The 20,181-nt window shown below is 41.3% G+C and overlaps 1 protein-coding gene across 2 annotated transcripts in view; it reads left to right on the top strand.

Annotated features, from left to right (window-relative positions):
• Nucleotides 1-899: 899 nt before the first annotated feature.
• Nucleotides 900-20,181, top strand: part of LOC137342822 (grainyhead-like protein 3 homolog) — a 79,939-nt gene continuing 60,657 nt past the window's right edge. For both annotated transcript variants that reach the window (XM_068007008.1, XM_068007009.1), the window contains exon 1: nt 900-1,006. In XM_068007008.1, coding sequence (XP_067863109.1) covers nt 990-1,006 — 17 coding nt within the window. In that variant the 5' untranslated portion in view covers nt 900-989. The remainder of the gene's footprint in view (nt 1,007-20,181) is intronic.

Genomic DNA, 20,181 nt, shown 5'->3' on the forward strand with positions numbered 1-20,181 from the left:
ACAATGGAAGAAAGTATTTGGATTTGATAATGAGTAATAGGGATGATCAAATCCCCAACACAAAGGTAGGTGAGGCTTTAAGTGTCAGTGACCATAATGTGATCACATTTGACGTTACAAGAATTGGGAGAGGTTATCAAAACCCAAAAAAAAGTGGGATTGGTTGAAGCCATAACAACTGATGCTACATCGGTTGAAAAAAGTGCTAAATACATTTTTTGCCTCAGTTCATACCAAGGAGGAGACAGGTAACTTATTTGATCTGGAAAGGGAACTAGGGGGTGTTGCAGAGGTAAGTTGTGACATGACTCACATTACTGCCAGCAAAAGGTGCTGTGTTTCCAAAAAGCTGTCTGCCCTATCAGGTGGGCCTTAAAGATCCCACGGCACTATCCGAAGAAGAGCAGGTGGATTCTCCCGGTGTCCCGGCCAACATTTATCCCTCAGCCAACACCTAAAAACTGATGATCTGGTAATTTATTTAATTGCTATATGGGGGACCTTGTTGTGGGTAAATTGGCTGCCACTTTTCCTACATTACAACAGTGACTACACTTCAAAAGTACTTAATTGGCTGTAAAGCGCTTTGGGATGTCCTGAGTTCTGGAAATGGACTATATAAGTGCAAGTTCTTTCTTTCTTCTTTCTTTATATACACATAGTATATAAAAAACTGGGAAGGTGAATTTTCCAAGAATCCAGCAGTTAAAGGGTTAAGCTATTGCACCTGTTATTGTACACCTGTCTGACTCACCTGCAGGCGTACCTGTATCTGAGGAGACCAATCAGAAACAGGGCAGGGGAATCTACCTGTCAGCAAAATTCCTGTAGTGAACCTTAAGGGAAATAAATAGAGATCCATCACTGACGCGGTTTGCTTTTAACTAGAAATATCACACAAAACCACCTGGATGTTTTTGACCTGAGAGAGTAAGAGCAGCTGTTATAAAAATCCATCACTTGTGAAGTTTACTGTGAAGAGACAGACTATGTCCAAAGAGCTTGGGTAAGTGAATGCTCTGGCAGAGACAAGTCTCGGTAGTTGATATAATTTTATTTTAAGTTATTACTTCTTTCATGGATAGGGAACACATATGCCAGTTTAAACCATGTTATTACTCTGTTGTGTTCACTGAAAGGAAGAGCGTTGTTTCTGTGTCAAGTTTCTGTGTCAAGTTTCTGCTGCTGTGTGATGGTTTTTTTTGCCATGTGTGTTTGAATATTCCATGAGGAAGAAGTGAACGTCAGTTGAGATTTCCACTACTGCTTTGCTCCTCAGGGTATCAGCTTCCTCCTTTGTCATTGTAAGAAACCTGAACAATATAATTAAAGTTTAAATCTGGCCACGTGATGGCATCAGAGCATCCTGTATCCATGGTTTCAATAATTGTTGAGTTCTATCTTTGCAATAGTTGGTGATTAGAATTGAACTGTCAAAAAGGAGAAACCATAGGTAAATTAGTCAAGTTTACACTTGATTCCTTGTTTATTTCTTGAGTGTGAATGATCCTTTTTACTATCCAGTAACATATCATTCATGGTATGAATGTTCCTGAATGCACTTCAAAATTGGAAAAGAATTCCTTGTCTTTTTCTTCTTCTTCTCTTCCGTGTCTAGCGGCACGAGGCAACCCATTTCTTTCACTACTTTACATCCAGCAGACTGTGCTCTGCGTTGTTTCCATAACCGAGTCCCTTCTTACATCACAAGTTGTTAGCCTGAGTCACAATCCCTACCAGGGGAACTGGCTAGACACGATAGGGGTCGCACCCCACGTCCATCAGACGCAAGTACCCCTCTGGCCGTCAACCTAGTATTCAGAGACGGGACATCTCATCTTGGCTGGGACTGGAAAAGGATTATTATCCATTAAATAGAAAGCAAATAAATAAGTGGTCCATCTCTCCTGCTATTTTACCTGTGCAAAAACTGTTTGTAAATGCCTCGCTTTACATGTTAGATATTCACAGAAATTTAATCAAATGCCACAAATATGAACAGTCATTCCAAGCCTTAAGACTGAAGTCTCCTCCATAGTGTACGTGTGCTTGATGTGGGTTATTGTACTTTCATTTTACAACCTAACAGCACACCAAAATAAATAGACAAATAAAGAAAGAGCAGTGGACAAAGCAGAGCTGTAAAGCTTTAGAAAATAAGTTCACCTAATGATACAGCACATACAGGACAGTGGATAGAACCAATTGATGTGAAAGACAAACACTGCAGATTTCTGTAACATCCCTAAAAACAATTACCAATTTAAAGAGTAGTGGTGAACATCCGCTGATTGCTTCATTGAGGGCCAATATTTAATTTGGGAGCAATTGTGAATCTGAACTGATTGTATATTTTCCCACTCCTGATGGTTTGGGTTTGGTATTCAGTGATGGGAAAATAGCAGGGACATGGACTAAAGCTGTCATTGAGACATTGCTGATCAAAGCAGATGTCAGTTGTTGACAGCAAGTGTGCCTTTAAGGCGTTTGTTTTAGTTGGCACTGAATGTTCGAACAGCAATGTTTTGTGTCTTTTGGTAAAACAGTGTTTTTAATGCACCAGACCTCCGTTATCATGCTGCCCTTGGGAGTGGCACAAAAAGAATAAAGATAAGTGTCACCTAACCAAGGAGGCCACTAGAGATGTTTATGTGGCTTCTTTATTGGAGAGTGAGCAGTGAGCAGGTATATCATATCATATTGAGGGGTGGTATATTTGCAATAGTATGGCAATGCAGATATAGAAAATATTGTAATATCCTTCTTGTCACGTGCTGTTTTATACAATTTTATATAGTAGAAAAGCTCTTAATACTAATTAATTTATATCACTGCACATTACAGCAAAATAGATTTCTATGACATTAAAACACTGCAGTTAAGTTTGGCCACTTCAAATTTCCATTTCTTCATCCTTTGTCTGAACCATGTTAAGTTCAGTAACGGTTATCAGCGCCTCTTCATTAGCTGCTATGCTGTCACACTTCAGCAAAGAATAATTCTGAATCATTGCATCATTTAGGCAACTCTTGTTTCAATTAATCCAACCGATTGGTATGTGAAGAACCTCAATGAAGTGACAGTGATATTTAACTTTGCAGTGAGGCAGGAGTGTTTCCTGCCAGCTGTGCATGGGCAAGACTCATTGGTAACGGCAACACAGTGAGGTCCAATTCACTGCCCAAACTGACGTAGGGTGGATGGAATTATAGAGAGGAAAATCCCACAGGATGTATCTCAAGAGATATAGACCTCATTCGATTATGAAATCAATTCAGATAAATGAGCACTATATGTTCATTGATGTGATTAACATGGAGCTGATCAGATAACTGCTCAGGACAGCTGCAGACTAACTGATCAAACAGTTCCTACTGCAATCGAAAGTAGAGATTTTAAAAATTAATACACAGATGAATGTACTGACAGAGCTTATTGATCCAGAAGGAAAAACTAGTGAGGGACCAGTAATTGACTGTAAATGCAAGAGGTGGGACATTGGAATTCACACAGGTGTTTGCTACATCTGTAATTTGGAGAATTGTCTTCCTCTGTGATATTTTTGAGGACTGCAGAGTGCTTCTGGACCAAACAGGATAAACCTCACAAGGTCAGTTCTCCATTAAGATGTAAATGATGTGGACAGACAACTCAGAATTGCAAGTGGGAGTCCATTTATGTGAATACCTGGTAAGTGCATAGTTTTATTAAAAAGCAGAATTTATCTCTCCCACATTTCCTTGTGTGAGCCTCTGTGCTTCCAAGAGTACAACGATCGGGAGAATTTTCTGTTGGGTATTTTGTTGTGCCTCCTGCTCTTCCCCATTGTAAATGTGGATGTGCTAATCACTCAATTGCCTCGCTGATGGGCAGAATACAACCAGTTTGCTCTTTAATCTGGTCCCAGACTCATTATTATAAACGTAACCTGGCTGGTAAAACTGTACCATTAAGTAAATGAGTCGGGGGACAGGGACATTTAATGGGTTTAGACGGTATAAGTAGTCTGTAAATTGGAAATCATGCAACACTTTCTATACATTACAGATATACAGTGATGAGAAAATATTTCAATTAATTTGAGATATATTTAATTAAAATGGACTCTGCCACATAAGAGCAAGGATTGAGTTTGATTCTCAAATAAATTTCTGAGGCATATTGGTACTGGCGTTCTTGTAAGCTTATTCTTTTAAAGTTTTGTTGCAGGCCAGAACAAACACCAGCTTTTGTCCTGTAGCTTGTCAAATTACTGAACTCATAATGATCAATATTCAAATAATAAAAGCTTTGGCAGACATTAGGTACCTTTTTGATGAGGATAGCACTCCAAAGGGGTAAAAGGGCAGGTGATGAGCTCCTGGGCATCCACCAATGATGCTCAGAAACTATTTACAAAAACGTGAACAGGAGAGGCCCAGGGAACCTATTGCATAGACTTGTACTGAGGGAGTGTTGCATTGTTAGAAGAGCTACGGGCAAAATTGGTCTATGCCAGCAGTTAAGGAAGGGTTCCCGCTGCTGATCGCTGTTTCGTAACTCTTGCTGGAATATAAATGCATGTGAACATCTGATAGGGCAGGATCAGTCACATGGCGAAAAGTGGCTGTGACACTCAGGCCCCAGAATTCTACTAGTCTGTCCCGATCTTGACTCATCCCAAATCTCAGGATCGGGGTCATTTGTGTAGAGGGAGCAGACGTTCACACCATTTCTAGTGTTCCATGAATGTCCATCCTGTGGAGGGCCAGGAATTTGTAATTGGAACTTTGATGCTGCACTGGGGTCGGTAGGAAGGGGTGGTGGGCTGTTACGGCCAAAGAACTTCCAAAAAGTTCTATTTTAAAGCTCTCATTGGGAAAACAGCATTTTGAGCTTTTAGGAGCTCCATTTCTGACAGATCTTATCCTGGCACGCAAGCATACCTGCATCATGAAGGTGTACTTTGCATTGGAACACTGGAAGCGGAAGTGGTGGCATTTCTGATGGATGTCATTGTCCCGCTGGTCCCAGCATTTCTAATGACATCCACATAGAGGGGTGAAGGCGCAAGATGGCGGAATTTCACAATGAAGAAAAATGAGCAGAGACCACCGGTGGAACTGGCTCCCACCTTAAATTCGAGCTCACTCTGCCTGTTCACACTGCCAGTGCCCTCCTACACCCAAGGATTTTAGGCCCTGAGCAGGTCTATTCTAACACATGATGAATGGCCACTTGGATTTGGTATCAGAGGACAGCCTTACCCTGGAACTGTGCTCCTGAATGAGACATCAGCTTCAGGAAAGAAAGGCAGAAAGAAGAAAGAACTTGTGTTTATATAGTGCCTTTCACGACTTCAGGATGTCCCAAAGCGCTTTACAGCCACTGAAGTACTTTCAAAGTGTAGTCACTGTTGCAAAATTGGAGCTGGAGGGGAGAAATGGAAAATATATTTTTTTGTACCTTCATGAAAAAGAAGCTGGCACCAATAATGTTGTGCCAGTGGCTTTTTATTTCTGAGATAGACTTTCCGAACTCAAAAGCACTATTAGTGCCAGACCCATGAATTGACCCCTTGTGAAAGAAAAGTCTATTATCATTCAGTTAGAATCATAGGAAGGTTACAGCATGGAAGGAGGCTATTCGGCCCATCGAGTCCGTGCCGGCTCTCTGCACGATCAATTTACCAGACCAGCCCGATATAAATGCCTGTAGAAAAGCTATTCCTTTGCTTAGTTTTAAAATCAAGAAACAGAAAGAGCCAATATATCTTTTTAAAACAAAAAGCTCCCATGTGTTGTAATGCACTTAAACTTGATTGCGTGAGTTGAAGAGAGAGGGTGAGGAAAGGCTTTCTATTGTCAATAAAGCTCTCGGTTTCCTTAGTTTCTATTGTGATGTTGAAAGTCAAGGTGATCACAGATAACTTGTCACATTGTCAGACCAAGCCCACCATTTGAATTAAACAAACATAAAGTACCCTGCTGTCAGTCGGTGGTTTCGACAGCAGAACACTATTTTGCCAGAGGCAAATTTTTATGTGTGCAATTTTCTTCCTTATTGAGTGGGTGTTGGGAAAGTGAAGAAGCTCATTAAGATGAAGTAACATTGCCTCTCGCTGTGATTTCAACATGTTTAAAGCAGGGCTCTCACTCAAACCTGAATAAAGTTTTTACTAACGTAAGGTGAAGACCCTTTATAACAAAGCACTGTGAATAGTGTTGCCTGAGCAATACAAATGAGGGGGCACCTGTTTGCTGCTGATTTTAGGGCTAGTGCTTCTTTTGCTATGAGGCAAAATTAAGTCATGAGATAGATACGGATGTGCTAAAACCAATAATTAAACATTGCGATTGTACGCTTGGATTGTTATCAGTTATTACAATCTGCCCATTATAATCAACCTTCTAGCTGGTTCCAGCTGCAGTTCCATTTTATGGTGTCTTTGCCTGAAGATACGACATTAGTCTCGAGACTCTGCTTAAAAACATTCTTATTTCCCTGTTAATGTGATGGTGTGTATGCAGCAGAATCACATTACGCTCACCAAGGCTTCTGCCAGTATTTTTAAGGAACAAGTCCGCCAACACTTAGCTTTTGTTTTGGAGGGTCTCGAGACAAATTGGGGAATCTGATACACAAGTGGGGGATCTGACACGTAGAGCAGAGGGATTCATAACATCAGGCTGATTACCTCCTTCAAAAACAAGCAGCAGGAGGAAAGTAAACAGATTTTCTACAATAGCAAGTCAGGTTTGAGCAAATTGTGGTTCTGCATGTGGTCCAATAAATTAAAGGTGACGTTCATGCATTATTGCAGCACTGTCAGTGGAAGCCAGACTTGGAGAGAAGCACAGTGCTTTTAAAACTGAAAGCCCAGTGTATCATTCAAGCAAAGCTATCCAACTGCAGAGGATAAAATGGAGACTCAAGATCCCACAACCTAGCTTAACAAAAGGTATGTGCAATAGATCATGACAATTGAAAAGCCTTGGATATAACCTGTCTGAAATAGAACAGTGAATAATAACAGTGTTTGCCAACAGTGAACAAGCAGTTGTAGCACTGTGTGACTATAGCGTACAGAACAATAATCAGCTCCAATGTGTAATGATGGTTACTACATTATGAAAGCCCGATTAACAATGCTTGTCTTTATATGGTGCCATATCATGTCGAAACATCTCAAAGCATTTCACACAGTGAATTACTTTTGAAGTGCCATGAATGTTGCTGTGTAGGCAAATTATAACTGAAAATAAATTCTTATATACTCTCCGGTAGCCACTGTTTAATAGATATCGTATTCACAGAAACATTCACTTAATGTGTAAGTTAAATTTATATAGAACCTTGGTTAGACCATATTCAGAGTAATGTGTGTAATTCTGATCTCCACACTACAAAAAAGATATTGAAGCACTGGAAAAAATGCAGAAAAAAGTTACAAGGATATAATTACCAGAATTGAGAGGCTGCAACTATCAGGAAAGATTGAGCAATCTAGGGCTCACTTCTCTGGAGAAGAAAAGACTAAGAAGAACCTGATAGAGATCTTTAAAATTATGAAGCGGATATGAAGAAATTGTTTCCACTTGTTGATGAGTCCAGAACAAGGGGGCATAAATAGAAGATTGCCACTAACAGATCAAATGTAGAACTCGCTGCCACATGGAGTGGTTGAAGCAGGCTTTCTGCATACACGAGGGAGAAGGGAGTAGAGGGATATGGGGGCAAGGTGGGAAGAGATCATTAGAGTGGAAGTAGGCTTGTGTGGGGTATAAACACCAGCATAGACCAGTTGGGCTGAATGGCCTGCTTCTGTGCTGTCAATTCTATGCAATGTTCACAATAGAAGGAGTGATTAGCATTGCTTTACCTCAATATTTGTACTTTGTCATCATGAGTGACAATTTTTGGAAAAATTGTAAATAATTTGGTTTCCTTTTGAAGATATGAGATTTACATATGATAAAATGCAACTGTATCTGAAAATAAGTGAGTTTTATTACATTGGTTAAATGGATGCGTGAGCTGATTGAGGCCTCAAAGATTCCGATATTTCCCCTGGGATCATGATAGTGGTACTTTATCCAAAGGAATCCAGTCACCAGTCACCAGCAGTAATTGAGTGTTAGTGCTGGTAATAGAATTTCTGAATCTTCCCAAGTTCCAGGGCCTACTAGAGTATTATGTGGGAGAAGGTGAGTCAGATTAATATGGGTTGTATCTGTGCTACTGGCTTTTAATTGTGTAATGTTCCTGTCCTGCCGATGTGAAAAAATAATAGTTAAGGCTTTGCCCAGACAAAGCTCTCAAGGATCAGGTATTATTTGTGCATTAAAGTTAAAACTTCATTATTTGTTCCAAATTGAACTGCAATATATGATGAGACTGGATACGAAACAACAATCGGAAACCCTTTCTTAAAAAAAGACTTGCATTTATATAGCGCCTTTCATGACCTCAGGATGTCCCAAATGCTTTAGAGCCAATGAAGTACTTTTGAAGTATAGTCACTGTTGTAATGTTGGAAATTTACTGTAAGATATATTTTCTTGCAATTCGTACTAGTATTCGGAGTTTATTACACGCCTCCTAATGTAAAAGAAGATATTTCAACTACATTTGAAGACCATTATGTACTGTCAATATGCTTACAGTGTAATTCATAAGAACAAGATACACAGTTTTTGTATGCGTGCTATTCCTTGTGTAATCATTCTTAAAATGGCTCTAAAGATAACGTGTATTGTGGCAAACTCATTCCCATTTCATTGACACAATAATTAGTTTTGAGCATAGCATAATACATCAGAATTATATATATATCTCAAATCAGTTTTTCAATAAGATTGTTTGTTTTTTTTATTTGATCATGGGATGTGGGTGTCGCTGGCGAGGCCGGCATTTATTGCCCATCCCTAATTGCCCTTGAGAAGGTGGTGGTGAGCCGCCTTCTTGAACCGCTGCAGTCCGTGTGGTGAAGGTTCTCCCATAGTGCTGTTAGGAAGGGAGTTCCAGGATTTTGACCCAGTGCCGATGAAGGAAGGGCGATATATTTCCAAATCGGGATGGTGTGTGACTCGGAGATGAACGTGCAGGTGGTGTTGTTCCCATGTACCTGCTGCTCATGTCCTTCTAGGTGGTAGAGGTCACGGGTTTGGGAGGTGCTGTCGAAGAAGCCTTGGCGAGTTGCTGCAGTGCATCCTGTGGATGGTACATAATTCAACCACTGTGCGCCGGTGGTGAAGGGAGTGAATGTTTAGGGTGGTGGATGAGGTGCCATTCAAGCGGGCTGCTTTGTCCTGGATGGTGTCGAGCTTCTTGAGTGTTGTTGGAGCTGCACTCATCCAGGCAAGTGGAGAGTATTCCATCACACTCCTGACTTGTGCCTTGTAGATGGTGGAAAGGCTTTGGGGAGTCAGGAGGTGAGTCACTCGTTGCAGAATACCCAGCTTCTGACCTGCTCTTGTAGCCACAGTATTTATATGGCTGGTCCAGTTAAGTTTCTGGTCAATGGTGACCCCCAGGATGTTGATGGTGGGGGATTCGGCGATGGTAATGCCGTTGAATGTCAACGGGAGGTGGTTAGACTCTCTCCTGTTGGAGACGGTCATTGCCTGGCACTTGTCTGGCGTGAATGTTACTTGCCACTTATCAGCCCAAGCCTGGATGTTGTCCAGATCTTGCTGCATGCGGGCTCGGACTGCTTCATTATTTGAGGGGTTGCGAATGAAACCGAACACTGTGCAATCATCAGTGAACATCCCCATTTCTGACCTTATGATGGAGGGAAGGTCATTGATGAAGAAGCTGAAGATGGTTGGGCCTAGGACACTGCACTGAGGAACTCCTGCAGCAATGCCCTGGGGCTGAGATGATTGGCCTCCAACAACCACTACCATCTTCCTTTGTGCCAGGTATGACTCCAGCCACTGGAGAGTTTTCCCCCTGATTCCCATTGACTTCAATTTTACTAGGGCTCCTTGGTGCCACACTCGGTCAAATGCTGCCTTGATGTCAAGGGCAGTCACTCTCACCTCACCTCTGGAATTCAGCTCTTTTGTCCATGTTTGGACCAAGGCTGTAATGAGGTCTGGAGCCGAGTGGTCCTGGCAGAACCCAAACTGAGCATCGGTAAGCAGGTTATTGGTGAGTAAGTCATTATATAACTGAATACTCCAGAAAGAAAATTGATGGTGCTTTGCAACTTTGATTGTGCTACTATGCATTAGTGTAATAATCCTGCAGTATATACAGCACTATAAAAAGGTATGAGCATTAACCCCAAGGATTCAGGATTTCTTATATACCTTCTAGTGTGAAAGGTCTTACTTTAACCACAATTTAAGCCCATAATGTACTGTCAGTGTGATTAGTGTATGATTTCCCCATTTCATTTCATACCAACAAGATTACGTGAATGTCATTACACTATCTTTCTTGTCTCATTCTTATTTCTTAATATTATGCTTTTATGATCAGCTTACAAGTCTGTGGGTAAAGGTATGGAACCAGAAACCTTGTGCGAGGCTATAGAAGAAAGAAAGCAGATAAGGTACCATGTTTATTAGGAAACGAAAAGAATACAAGTCAGAAGAGGTCGAATTGTGCTGCATAAAGCTTCATCAGACCACGCTGGCAGTATTGTGTGCAGACTCGTCACCCAATGAGAGAGGATTTATTGCTGCCCTTGACAGAAGAGATCAACAAAGAGGACTGTAGATATCAGGAATTTAAAGTTACAAGGAAAGATTAAGGAGAATGGGTTTGGTTTCTTTGGAAAAGCAAAGACTTTGAGACTACCGAAATGACGTTTTCAAGATTATAAAAGGGATTAACAAATCCAGGCAAATTGTTCACTGTGGTGAGAAGTTAAGAATTAGGAAGTTCGAAGTAGGAAGGGTAGAACTATTTTACACAAAGGGTAATCGACCTGTGAAATAAATTACCAGAGGGAGACTTTTAAAGCATAAATAATTGGAGAGTATATAAATGAGTTCAAGGGACAAGTAGATGCCTTTCAGGAGAGAGAGGAGATTGAGAGATAAGATGAGAACGGCAGGTAGGTGGCTAGAAATCAATCAAAAAGGACAGGTTTGTTGAACCTAAAGGCCTTTTTCTATTCCAAAAACTACTTGTGCTGTTACTCCTCATCTCAGCAACAGCTTGGGGCTAGTGTTAGCATAAACTTTTCACTTCTATAAAGTTAGACTTTGGACAGGATTTAAGTTATTCACTTTTTACAGATTGTATTTTCACCTAAACATTGTGACTGTACAACTGGGTAAAGGAAAAATATTTTTCATTATATTTTATTTAATCATATTCTACCGTCAATGATAAAATGGTTTCTGATATTTCTCTAAAATATGATTAGCTACGAATTGCTTATGCGGTCAAAAGTTGGACTTTCAGTATTGAACAGTTGTGAGGAGGATGCAAAGAGGCTTCAAGGCGATTTAGACAAGTTGAGTGAGTGGGCAAATACATGGCAGATGCAGTATAATATGGATAAATGTGAAGTTATCCACTTCGGAAGGAAAATCAGAAAGGCAGAGTATTATTTAAATGGTGATAGACTGGGGAATGTTGATGTACAAAGGGACCTGGGTGTCCTTGCACACCAATCACTGAAAGCAAACATGCAGGTGCAGCAAGCAGTTAGGAAGGCGAATGGTATGTTGGCCTTCATTGCAAGAGGATTTGAGTATAGGAGCAAGGATGTCTTACTATTGTTATATAGGGCCTTGGTGAGACCACACCTGGAGTATTGTGTGCAGTTTTGGTCTCCTTACCTAAGAAAGCATATACTTGCCATGGAGGGAGTGCAGCGACGGTTCACCAGACTGATTCCTGGGATGGCAGGACTGTCATATGAGGAGAGATTGAGTCGACTCGGCCTGTATTCACTCAAGTTTAGAAGAAGGAGAGGGGATCTCATTGAAACATATAAAATTCTGACAGGGCGAGACAGACTGGATGCAGGGAGGATATTTCCCCTGGCTGGAGATCCAGAACGAGGGGTCATAGTCTAAGGGTAGGACATTTAGGACTGAGATGAGGAGAAATTTCTTCACTCAGAGGGTGGAGAACCTGTGGAATTCTCTACCATAGAAGGCTGTGGAGGCCAAGTCACTGAATATATTTAAGAAGAAGCTAGATAGATTTCTAGACACAGAAGGCATCCAGGGGTATGGGGAGAGAGCAGGAATATGGTATTGGGATAGAGGATCAGCCATGATCATATTGAATGGTGGAGCAGGCTCGAAGGGCTGAATGGCCTAATCCTGCTCCTATTTTCTATGTTTTCTAACAGATAATGTGCTGTGATGTCAGCTGAACAATTGTCGCACATTTACATATCAGCGCACTGCAAAGTATCAGACTTGTTACCTGCTAATGTGATTGAGGAGCCGCACTGACTAATGGCAACCGGATGGAATGATTAATAGCCAGTTCACATTATTTGATGACTTGCATCATTTTTGAGTGTGTTGTGGAATTCTCCCGTCCTCTGTTTTCCACAGTTCTGATTTTCAAAATTTGATGCACTGAGAAACAACTTAGCAACAATTTTAATTTTATTTGCATATTTATATTCAAACACACGTACATATCAGATTGGTTAAAGGAAACAATCGCTATCAGAATGTGGTTTGGCTCTATGTGGTTGCCGGAAGCAAATTACAATGGCAGAGCAGACTAAATAACATTGGCTGGGCAGACAAAATATTTTGAAGGAACATTTTCCTGTTTGTGGGGCTTGAATTTAGTTTTTATTTGTTCTTGAGATAGGAGCAATGCTGGTAAAGCCACATTTATTTCCCACCCCTTGTTTCCATAAGAAGGTGGTGGGCTGCCTTTTTAAATTTCTGGGTGCTGATTGTTGCTGCCCACATTGGTGACTGTAGTGATTGTTTTACAACTGAGTAGCTTGTTAGAGGGCATTCGGATCAACTGCATTGCAGGACTGGGGTTGCATGTAGGGCAAACTGGGGATAGGCAATTTCCCATCACTGAATGGCAAAGTGAACCAGTTTGTTGATTATTAATTGTTAAAAATGATCAGATTTAATTAAGTTAATTTCATTGCCTGCTACAGTAGAATTGTGAACCCACAACCTCTGGGTTACTAGTCTAGTATCATAACCATCCCTATGGTTACCTCACAGTTCCCAGGCAGCGGAACACCCATCTTTTGAAATCCCAGTTAAGTCCGGCCATTGGTAGGACAAATGTGTGACCTGGAATACAGTGCACGGTGACTTTGCAATTATATTGTTACATCAAATAGTTTTTTTAAATTCGGTTCCTGGGATGTGGGCGTCGTTGGCGAGGCCAGCATTTATTGCCCATCCCTAATTGCCCTTGAGAAGGTGGTGGTGAGCCGCCTTCTTGAACCGCTGCAGTCCATGTGGTGAAGGTTGTCCCACAGTGCTGTTAGGAAGGGAGTTCCAGGATTTTGACCCAGCGACGATGAAGGAACGGCGATATATTTCCAAGTCGGGATGGTGTGTGACTTTGAGGGGAAAGTGCAGGTGGTGTTGTTCCCATGTGCCTGCTGCCCTTGTCCTTCGAGGTGGTAGAGGTCGTGGGTTTGGGAGGTGCTGTCAAAGAAGCCTTGGCGAGTTGCTGCAGTGCATCCTGTGGATGGTACATACTGCAGCCATTGTACGCCGATGGTGGAGCGAGTGAATGTTTAGGGTGGTGGATGGGGTGCCAATCAAGCGGGCTGCTTTGTCCTGGATGGTGTCGAGCTTCTTGAGTGTTGTTGGAGCTGCACTCATCCAGGCAAGTGGAGAGTATTCCATCACACTCCTGACTTGTGCCTTGTAGATGGTGGAAAGGCTTTGGGGAGTCAGGAGGTGAGTCACTCACTGCAGAATACCCAGCCTCTGACCTGCTCTTGTAGCTACAGTATTTATGTGGCTGGTCCAGTTAAGTTTCTGGTCAATGGTGACCTCCAGGATGTTGATGGTGGGGGATTCGGCAATGGTAATGCCGTTGAATGTCAAGGGGAGGTGGTTAGATTCTCTCTTGTTGGAGATGGTCATTGCCTGGCACTTGTCTGGCGCGAACGTTACTTGCCACTTATCAGCCCAAGCCTGGATGTTGTCCAGATCTTGCTGCATGAGGGCATGGAATGCTTCATTATCTGAGGGGTTGCGAATGAAACTGAACACTGTGCAATCATCAGTGAACATCTCCATTTCTGACCTCATGATGGAGGGAAGGTCATTGATGAAGCATCTGAAGATGATTAGGCCTAGGACACTGCCCTGAGGAACTCCTGCAGCAATGTCCTGGGGCTGAGATGATTGGCCTCCAACAACCACTACCATCTTCCTTTGTGCTAGGTATGATTCCAGCCACTGGAGAGTTTTCCCCCTGATTCCCATTGACTTCAATTTTACTAGGGCTCCTTGGTGCCACACTCGGTCAAATGCTGCCTTGATGTCAAGGGCAGTCACTCTCACCTCACCTCTTTTGTCCATGTTTGGACCAAGGCTACAATGAGGTCTGGAGTTGAGTGGTCCTGGCGGAACTCAAACCGAGCATCGGTGAGCAGGTTATTGGTGAGTAAGTGCCGCTTGATAGCACTGTCGACGACACCTTCCATCACTTTGCTGATGATTGAGAGTAGACTGATGGGGCGGTAATTGGCCGGATTGGATTTGTCCTGCTTTTTGTGGACAGGACATACCTGGGCAATTTTCCACATTGTCGGGTAGATGCCAGTGTTGTAGCTGTACTGGTACAGTTTGGCTAGAGGCGCGGCTAGTTCTGGATCACAAGTCTTCAGCACTACAGCTGGGATGTTGTCGGGGCCCATCGCCTTTGCTGTATCCAGTTGTTAAACATGGTTCAAAATGTAAGTCAGAAAGGTACCACTAAAAACATGGGCTGGGAAATTCCTCGGAGCTGGTCCTGTAGTAACTTCACCAGAATTTTGGCAGAAACCCTGTTTATGCGGTAAACAAGGTTTCCAATGCACCTCCAGTTACATCAGCTCCGAGGAACTTACCGGCCATGCAGTCGAGTCTAACCAGCATCATATCCACTGAGATCTATGCAAAATGTTCCATTCATTTTGGTAGATGTCAGCACTGCTGGGATTATCTTGACTGTGATAGTTGAGGATATTGTGGAGATTAATGTGGTATAGTTAACCACAATTGCCAAAATGATTTAGCACTTCTTCACATTTATGTTTACCGAACAGAATTCTGCAAATTGAACAGTTGGACGAAAAATGCTGGACTTGGAGGGAAATGAGTCTACCCCAGTCGTGCAAAACAGGCTCATAGTGAATCACCAACTCGTTTTACAGCACGCACAATTTTTTTTTCGATTGAAGTCAGTGTAAAAGAAAATCGGGGTTGGTGTAAAATAGGCTGCCGATTCACTAACAGCCTGTTTTGAGCTACTGTGGTGGATCAATTTCACCCCTTTACTGTGACTTTGACTTATTTCGCCCTAGTGGTAACTGAAGAAACTTATGAGCCAAGCCCACTAAGGTGTAATCAAGGCTGATGAAGCATGAACCATATTTTAGGAAAGAATTCTTCAATAGCAAAGAAGAAATGATGGGCTCAGAAGCTTTTCCCTACAGCAAATGAGGATTGATGAAGAACATTGAAGAACATAGGAACATACGAATTAAGAGCAGGAGTATACCATTTGGCCCCTCCAGCCTGATTTGCCATTTGATAACATCATGGCTGATCTGATTGTGACCTCAACCCTACTTTCCCATCTACCTACTATAACCTTTGACTCCCTTGTTAATCAGGAAAATAGAAAGTGACTTCATGACCTAGAAGAGTGGCAAAACCAGGTTTCCTTTGAGTTCTCTGATACATAGAAGGAAAGAACTTGCATTTATATAGCGCCTTTCACATCCTCAGTACGTCCCAAAGCAGTTTACAGCCATGTAGTACTTTTAAAGTGTCGTAATTGTTTTAATGTAGGAAATACTGGCAGCTAATTTGTGGACAGCAAAGTCCCACAAACAGTAATGAGATAAACGACCAAATAATCTACTTTGCTGATGTTGGTTGAGGGATAAATGTTGTCCAGGATATTGAGAGAACTCCCCTGCTCTTCTTTGAATTGTGGGATTTTTTATGTCCACGTGAGAGGGAAGATGGGCCTTGGTTTAACATCTCATCTGAACGACCGCACCTGTGACAGTGCAGCACTCCCTCCATACTGCATTAAAGTGTCAGCCTAGATTATGGGCCTACGTCCTGGTAACATTATAGCACTGTTGAAACTATGACTGCAGTGCCACTGGAGTTGATTGTCATTTCTCTCTCAAGCTAACCCTGTGGAGAATCCTGGTGGTTTTGCCTCCTCCCACAGTTCTATATCAAATAATATTTCAAGTTTATCTATGAAGGTAAAAGTTGCAAATTTAACTACTGACCTTTTCTTTATACTGTCTAAAAATATAATTTATTTTTATTGTGGATTCAATTGTTCTGCATCCAGGTGCTTTTCATTAATGCCAAAAAAGCAACTGACTGTTTCAAAATTAAATGGAAAAATAAAATCATTGTGAATACAGTGCTGCACTCTGTTCTGGAGTTTGCTTTCTGAAATGTTCTGGTAAATGTACCATGACATTATCCCCTGTATTTCCTCCCTTACTCAGTACATACCATTATATTGGATACTGTCACAATTCCATTTGTGTCTTATCTGTTACAGACCAAAGCTTTTAAACCCTGCATCAGGCATGCCTTAAAGCACAGATGTTCCGCACACAAAAGAAAGGCAAAAATCACTTTTTGGCTAATTTTGGTCAGGTCTGGGGTCTAATGTTTGGTTTAATTGGTGATTACTTGAATAGTGACATTAATGTCTGTGGTTAATTAACCGTGCAAAATGTATGTAATTTAACAAATAATATAACTAACAGTAAAATAATCATTTTGTTATGAACTATAAATGGTTGTTCCCATTGTCATAGGGCAAATAATTTCTTTAGTACCTACTTTGTGTCGATAAATATGTGGACTTAGACTCAGACTCATGATTATTCTGGTGTTGTAGCATGATTTCAGCACATAATAACTGACAATTTGTTGGAAAAATGCAGTTCATTTTCCCCTCATTCCACATATTTTCTTCCTGATGTGAGTGTGGGCAGTGATGCATGGTCCCTTGCAATACCTTCTGATGTCTGATGTTACAAAGTTTTATTTTTAAATAAATATCAATCGAGATCTTTTATTTCCAGTGCTCTGTGTGTGTCGTGGAGGAAATGACAAAATATTATGATGAGTTTAGTGAAGTTATTTCTTTCCATAATGATAAAAGCAAGGATGTCAATTAAAGCAACCATTTCCATTCTTGTATATATTTTATTTTTAAATTAAGAACTATGATATTAAAAGGCATTCCCTTTTCGAATACTATGTGGCATCAATGGTGTTGCTGACACAGAGATCAAGCAGATTCAAAACCTTAAAAGGTATATCATACTTTGAAACATATTGTTATATTGGTGGTACCCATTATCTTTATCCATTTGAATGTACAAAAGAAGGTCTCAGATTTAATGCAAAAGTAATTAAATGAACACTTTGAACAATTCAGCAGTATTTCTATTGGGTTTACTCTTTTCTCCATGTGCACTTGTTTGCTATGGGAGCAAGGGGGGCTCCAAGTATAAAGGAACTCTTAAATTACCTTTTATATGTTTTTTGTAATGTTTGCAGATCCTTTAGTATAGTATCATTAATCATTTTTTCATACAATATATCTGAAATTTGTTTTAATTATTTTTTAGAAAAATTTTTGGAGCCCATTTATTTTCTACGCATTAAGGTAAGTTTAGTTTCAAGCATCTCAGATACAGTATTTCATAGCCGGGGTTGATACAACATGAAAGAAGACACACCAGAGAGATTAGCCCCTCCCTCTCATACCATACCTGCAGACGTTGGTGCACCTACTTGCCAATGAACCAGCAGGACAATTGCCTCAGCTTGCTCTGGGTTAGCAGGGCAAAGCTTTGCCAACTGTAGCAATAACACCTGCAGCCATTTGCAACATAGAGATGGCACTACAGTGGTTAGAAAGGTTGCCAATGACCTCAACTTCTGTATCTGGATCATTCCCAGCCACCGTTGCAATATCAGTTAAAATTGTGCCCACATATGGATCAAACAGGTGACTGGTGTGTCAGCACTTTCATCTCCTTTCCCACTGAATAACATGACATGGTTACCCAATGTCACCACAGTGGTGTATTTCCCAAAGTACAAGGGGTCACTGATGATTGCATTGCGCTCAACCAGAAGTCCATCCTGTGTGTCAGTAAGTGACCATGTTTCTATTACAACAGCTTGGTGTATGAAGCTCTTGGAAGATAAGATTGTGTCAAGGCTTTCAATTGCATCCTGCACCTTGACTGTGTGCCCTGCTGAGGTATGGGTATGCATGAAACGCAATGAAGGAGCCAAAAGGTTGTGATGGCTTGGCTTGGGTGAATAGTGAATGTGAAACAGTTTAAAAGGTAACATTTTGCGACATGGAATCTTGTGACATCTACCTGGTACATGGTACTGTTGATTAGTCTTACCTTGTCAGATTCCTTAAAGTGTGCTGTCTTCTCCTGTATTTTTTCCCAGATCCTGCAGGTCCTGTAGACTGCATTCCATCTGGCCATTAGCTCCCACTGGTCATGGTGCACTACCATGTTGTGGGAAGTGCTCCCCAGAGTGCTGAATGAAGCGACCCTCCTCGCACTGACCTCATGCAACAGAATGTCAACCCCCATCAAACAGGGGCATGGGGGGAGTGATGCTCTGCTATTCAATTCAATTTCGCAACTGCTTTTACTAATTTTTGAACCTTTAAAAAGGCTCACATTTTTTTTTCAGCCCTTTAACATTTATCCCCTTAATTTTGACTTGCAGTCCTTCAAGGACTGCAAGTCCTTCAATGACTGCATGGACCCAATATTCTGCAGGGCTCTCTTCATCACACTCACTGCACAAGGCTTAAGTTGCATAGGAAGCATGTCCAAATGAGCTCATTTGTAGCATTCAACGAGGTCAGCTTATCACTCTGCTGGCATGGGATTTAGCCTTGCACAACAGACCTGGTGACATTTTAGCTGCGGCTGTTGAATTGGCATTTTAATCCCAGTCCACTGATATCGTCATTATACCTGACCTGTTAATGTGAGCGTTGGCATCTGAGGCTTGTTCAATAATATCCCTATAGTCATGCTGCCAGTGTTACATTGGCCATGCACAATTGGGTAATTGGGCTTCTTCTGAAATTAAGATCTTTAAAAGGTATCACAAAGACATACACACTACCTTAAATGTCTGAGCATTTTCCGAATATTTTGAGGAAGCAAAATGTAAATTCTCCTATTTTGTTAATGGTAAAGCAATCCCCAGTGAACTGAAGTATGGGTGTGCTGCCCACTGTAACATATAACAGTTCTGGGATTTAAAGAGTCTGTAGTTTCGAACCACCCATAACAACAACATGTCTGTATCTGTCAGGTTTCGTCTGTGACTAATGCTTTAGGTAATTGACGAGCCCTCCCTCCGAACATTTCTACATGTTAAAAATTGTGCAATGGTTTCGGAACTAATTAGGCAATCTTGGCACTTCATTGAAATGTTAGGTTTCTATGGGAGGGCCATGTTCCCTTACTGTCAAAATTTCTAGCTGAAGGTTTTCAGGGCTATTCTGATTCTTTTGAACAGTTATTAGAAACCTCTGTTCCTGGAATGTCAGGAACAAAATGGTTCAAAAGCTATAATTTGGGGTCACTGGGAATTTATACAGGTTGTATCCGCTGCATCTCTGAGCTGCTAATCTTAACCGTACTACTGTGGGGAGATCCAAATGGAAGTCCGTTCAGAGGTTAGGGTTGTCCTGAGACCACTCTTGAGTAGCTATTACCAGCCAGCTCGGTGGAGCAATAGCATAGATCTTGGACCAACTTAGCCGACCACCCTGGAGACAAAGCTCTTCACCTTTACTGTCTATCTGTTCACGGGTCTGGGTTCTTTCGCAAATATCAAGAAATAGATAATTAATTAACCAAATTACCTTCTTTACTAAATATCTCTGCAACAGTACCGAGCGTTACTATATATATTCCTAATCTATGACAACAGTGACTACATTTCAAAAGTGTTTCATTGGCTGTAAAGCACT

The sequence above is a fragment of the Heptranchias perlo genome, chromosome 26 (genome assembly GCF_035084215.1).
Source record: "Heptranchias perlo isolate sHepPer1 chromosome 26, sHepPer1.hap1, whole genome shotgun sequence".
NCBI classification, from domain to species: Eukaryota; Metazoa; Chordata; class Chondrichthyes; order Hexanchiformes; family Hexanchidae; genus Heptranchias; species Heptranchias perlo.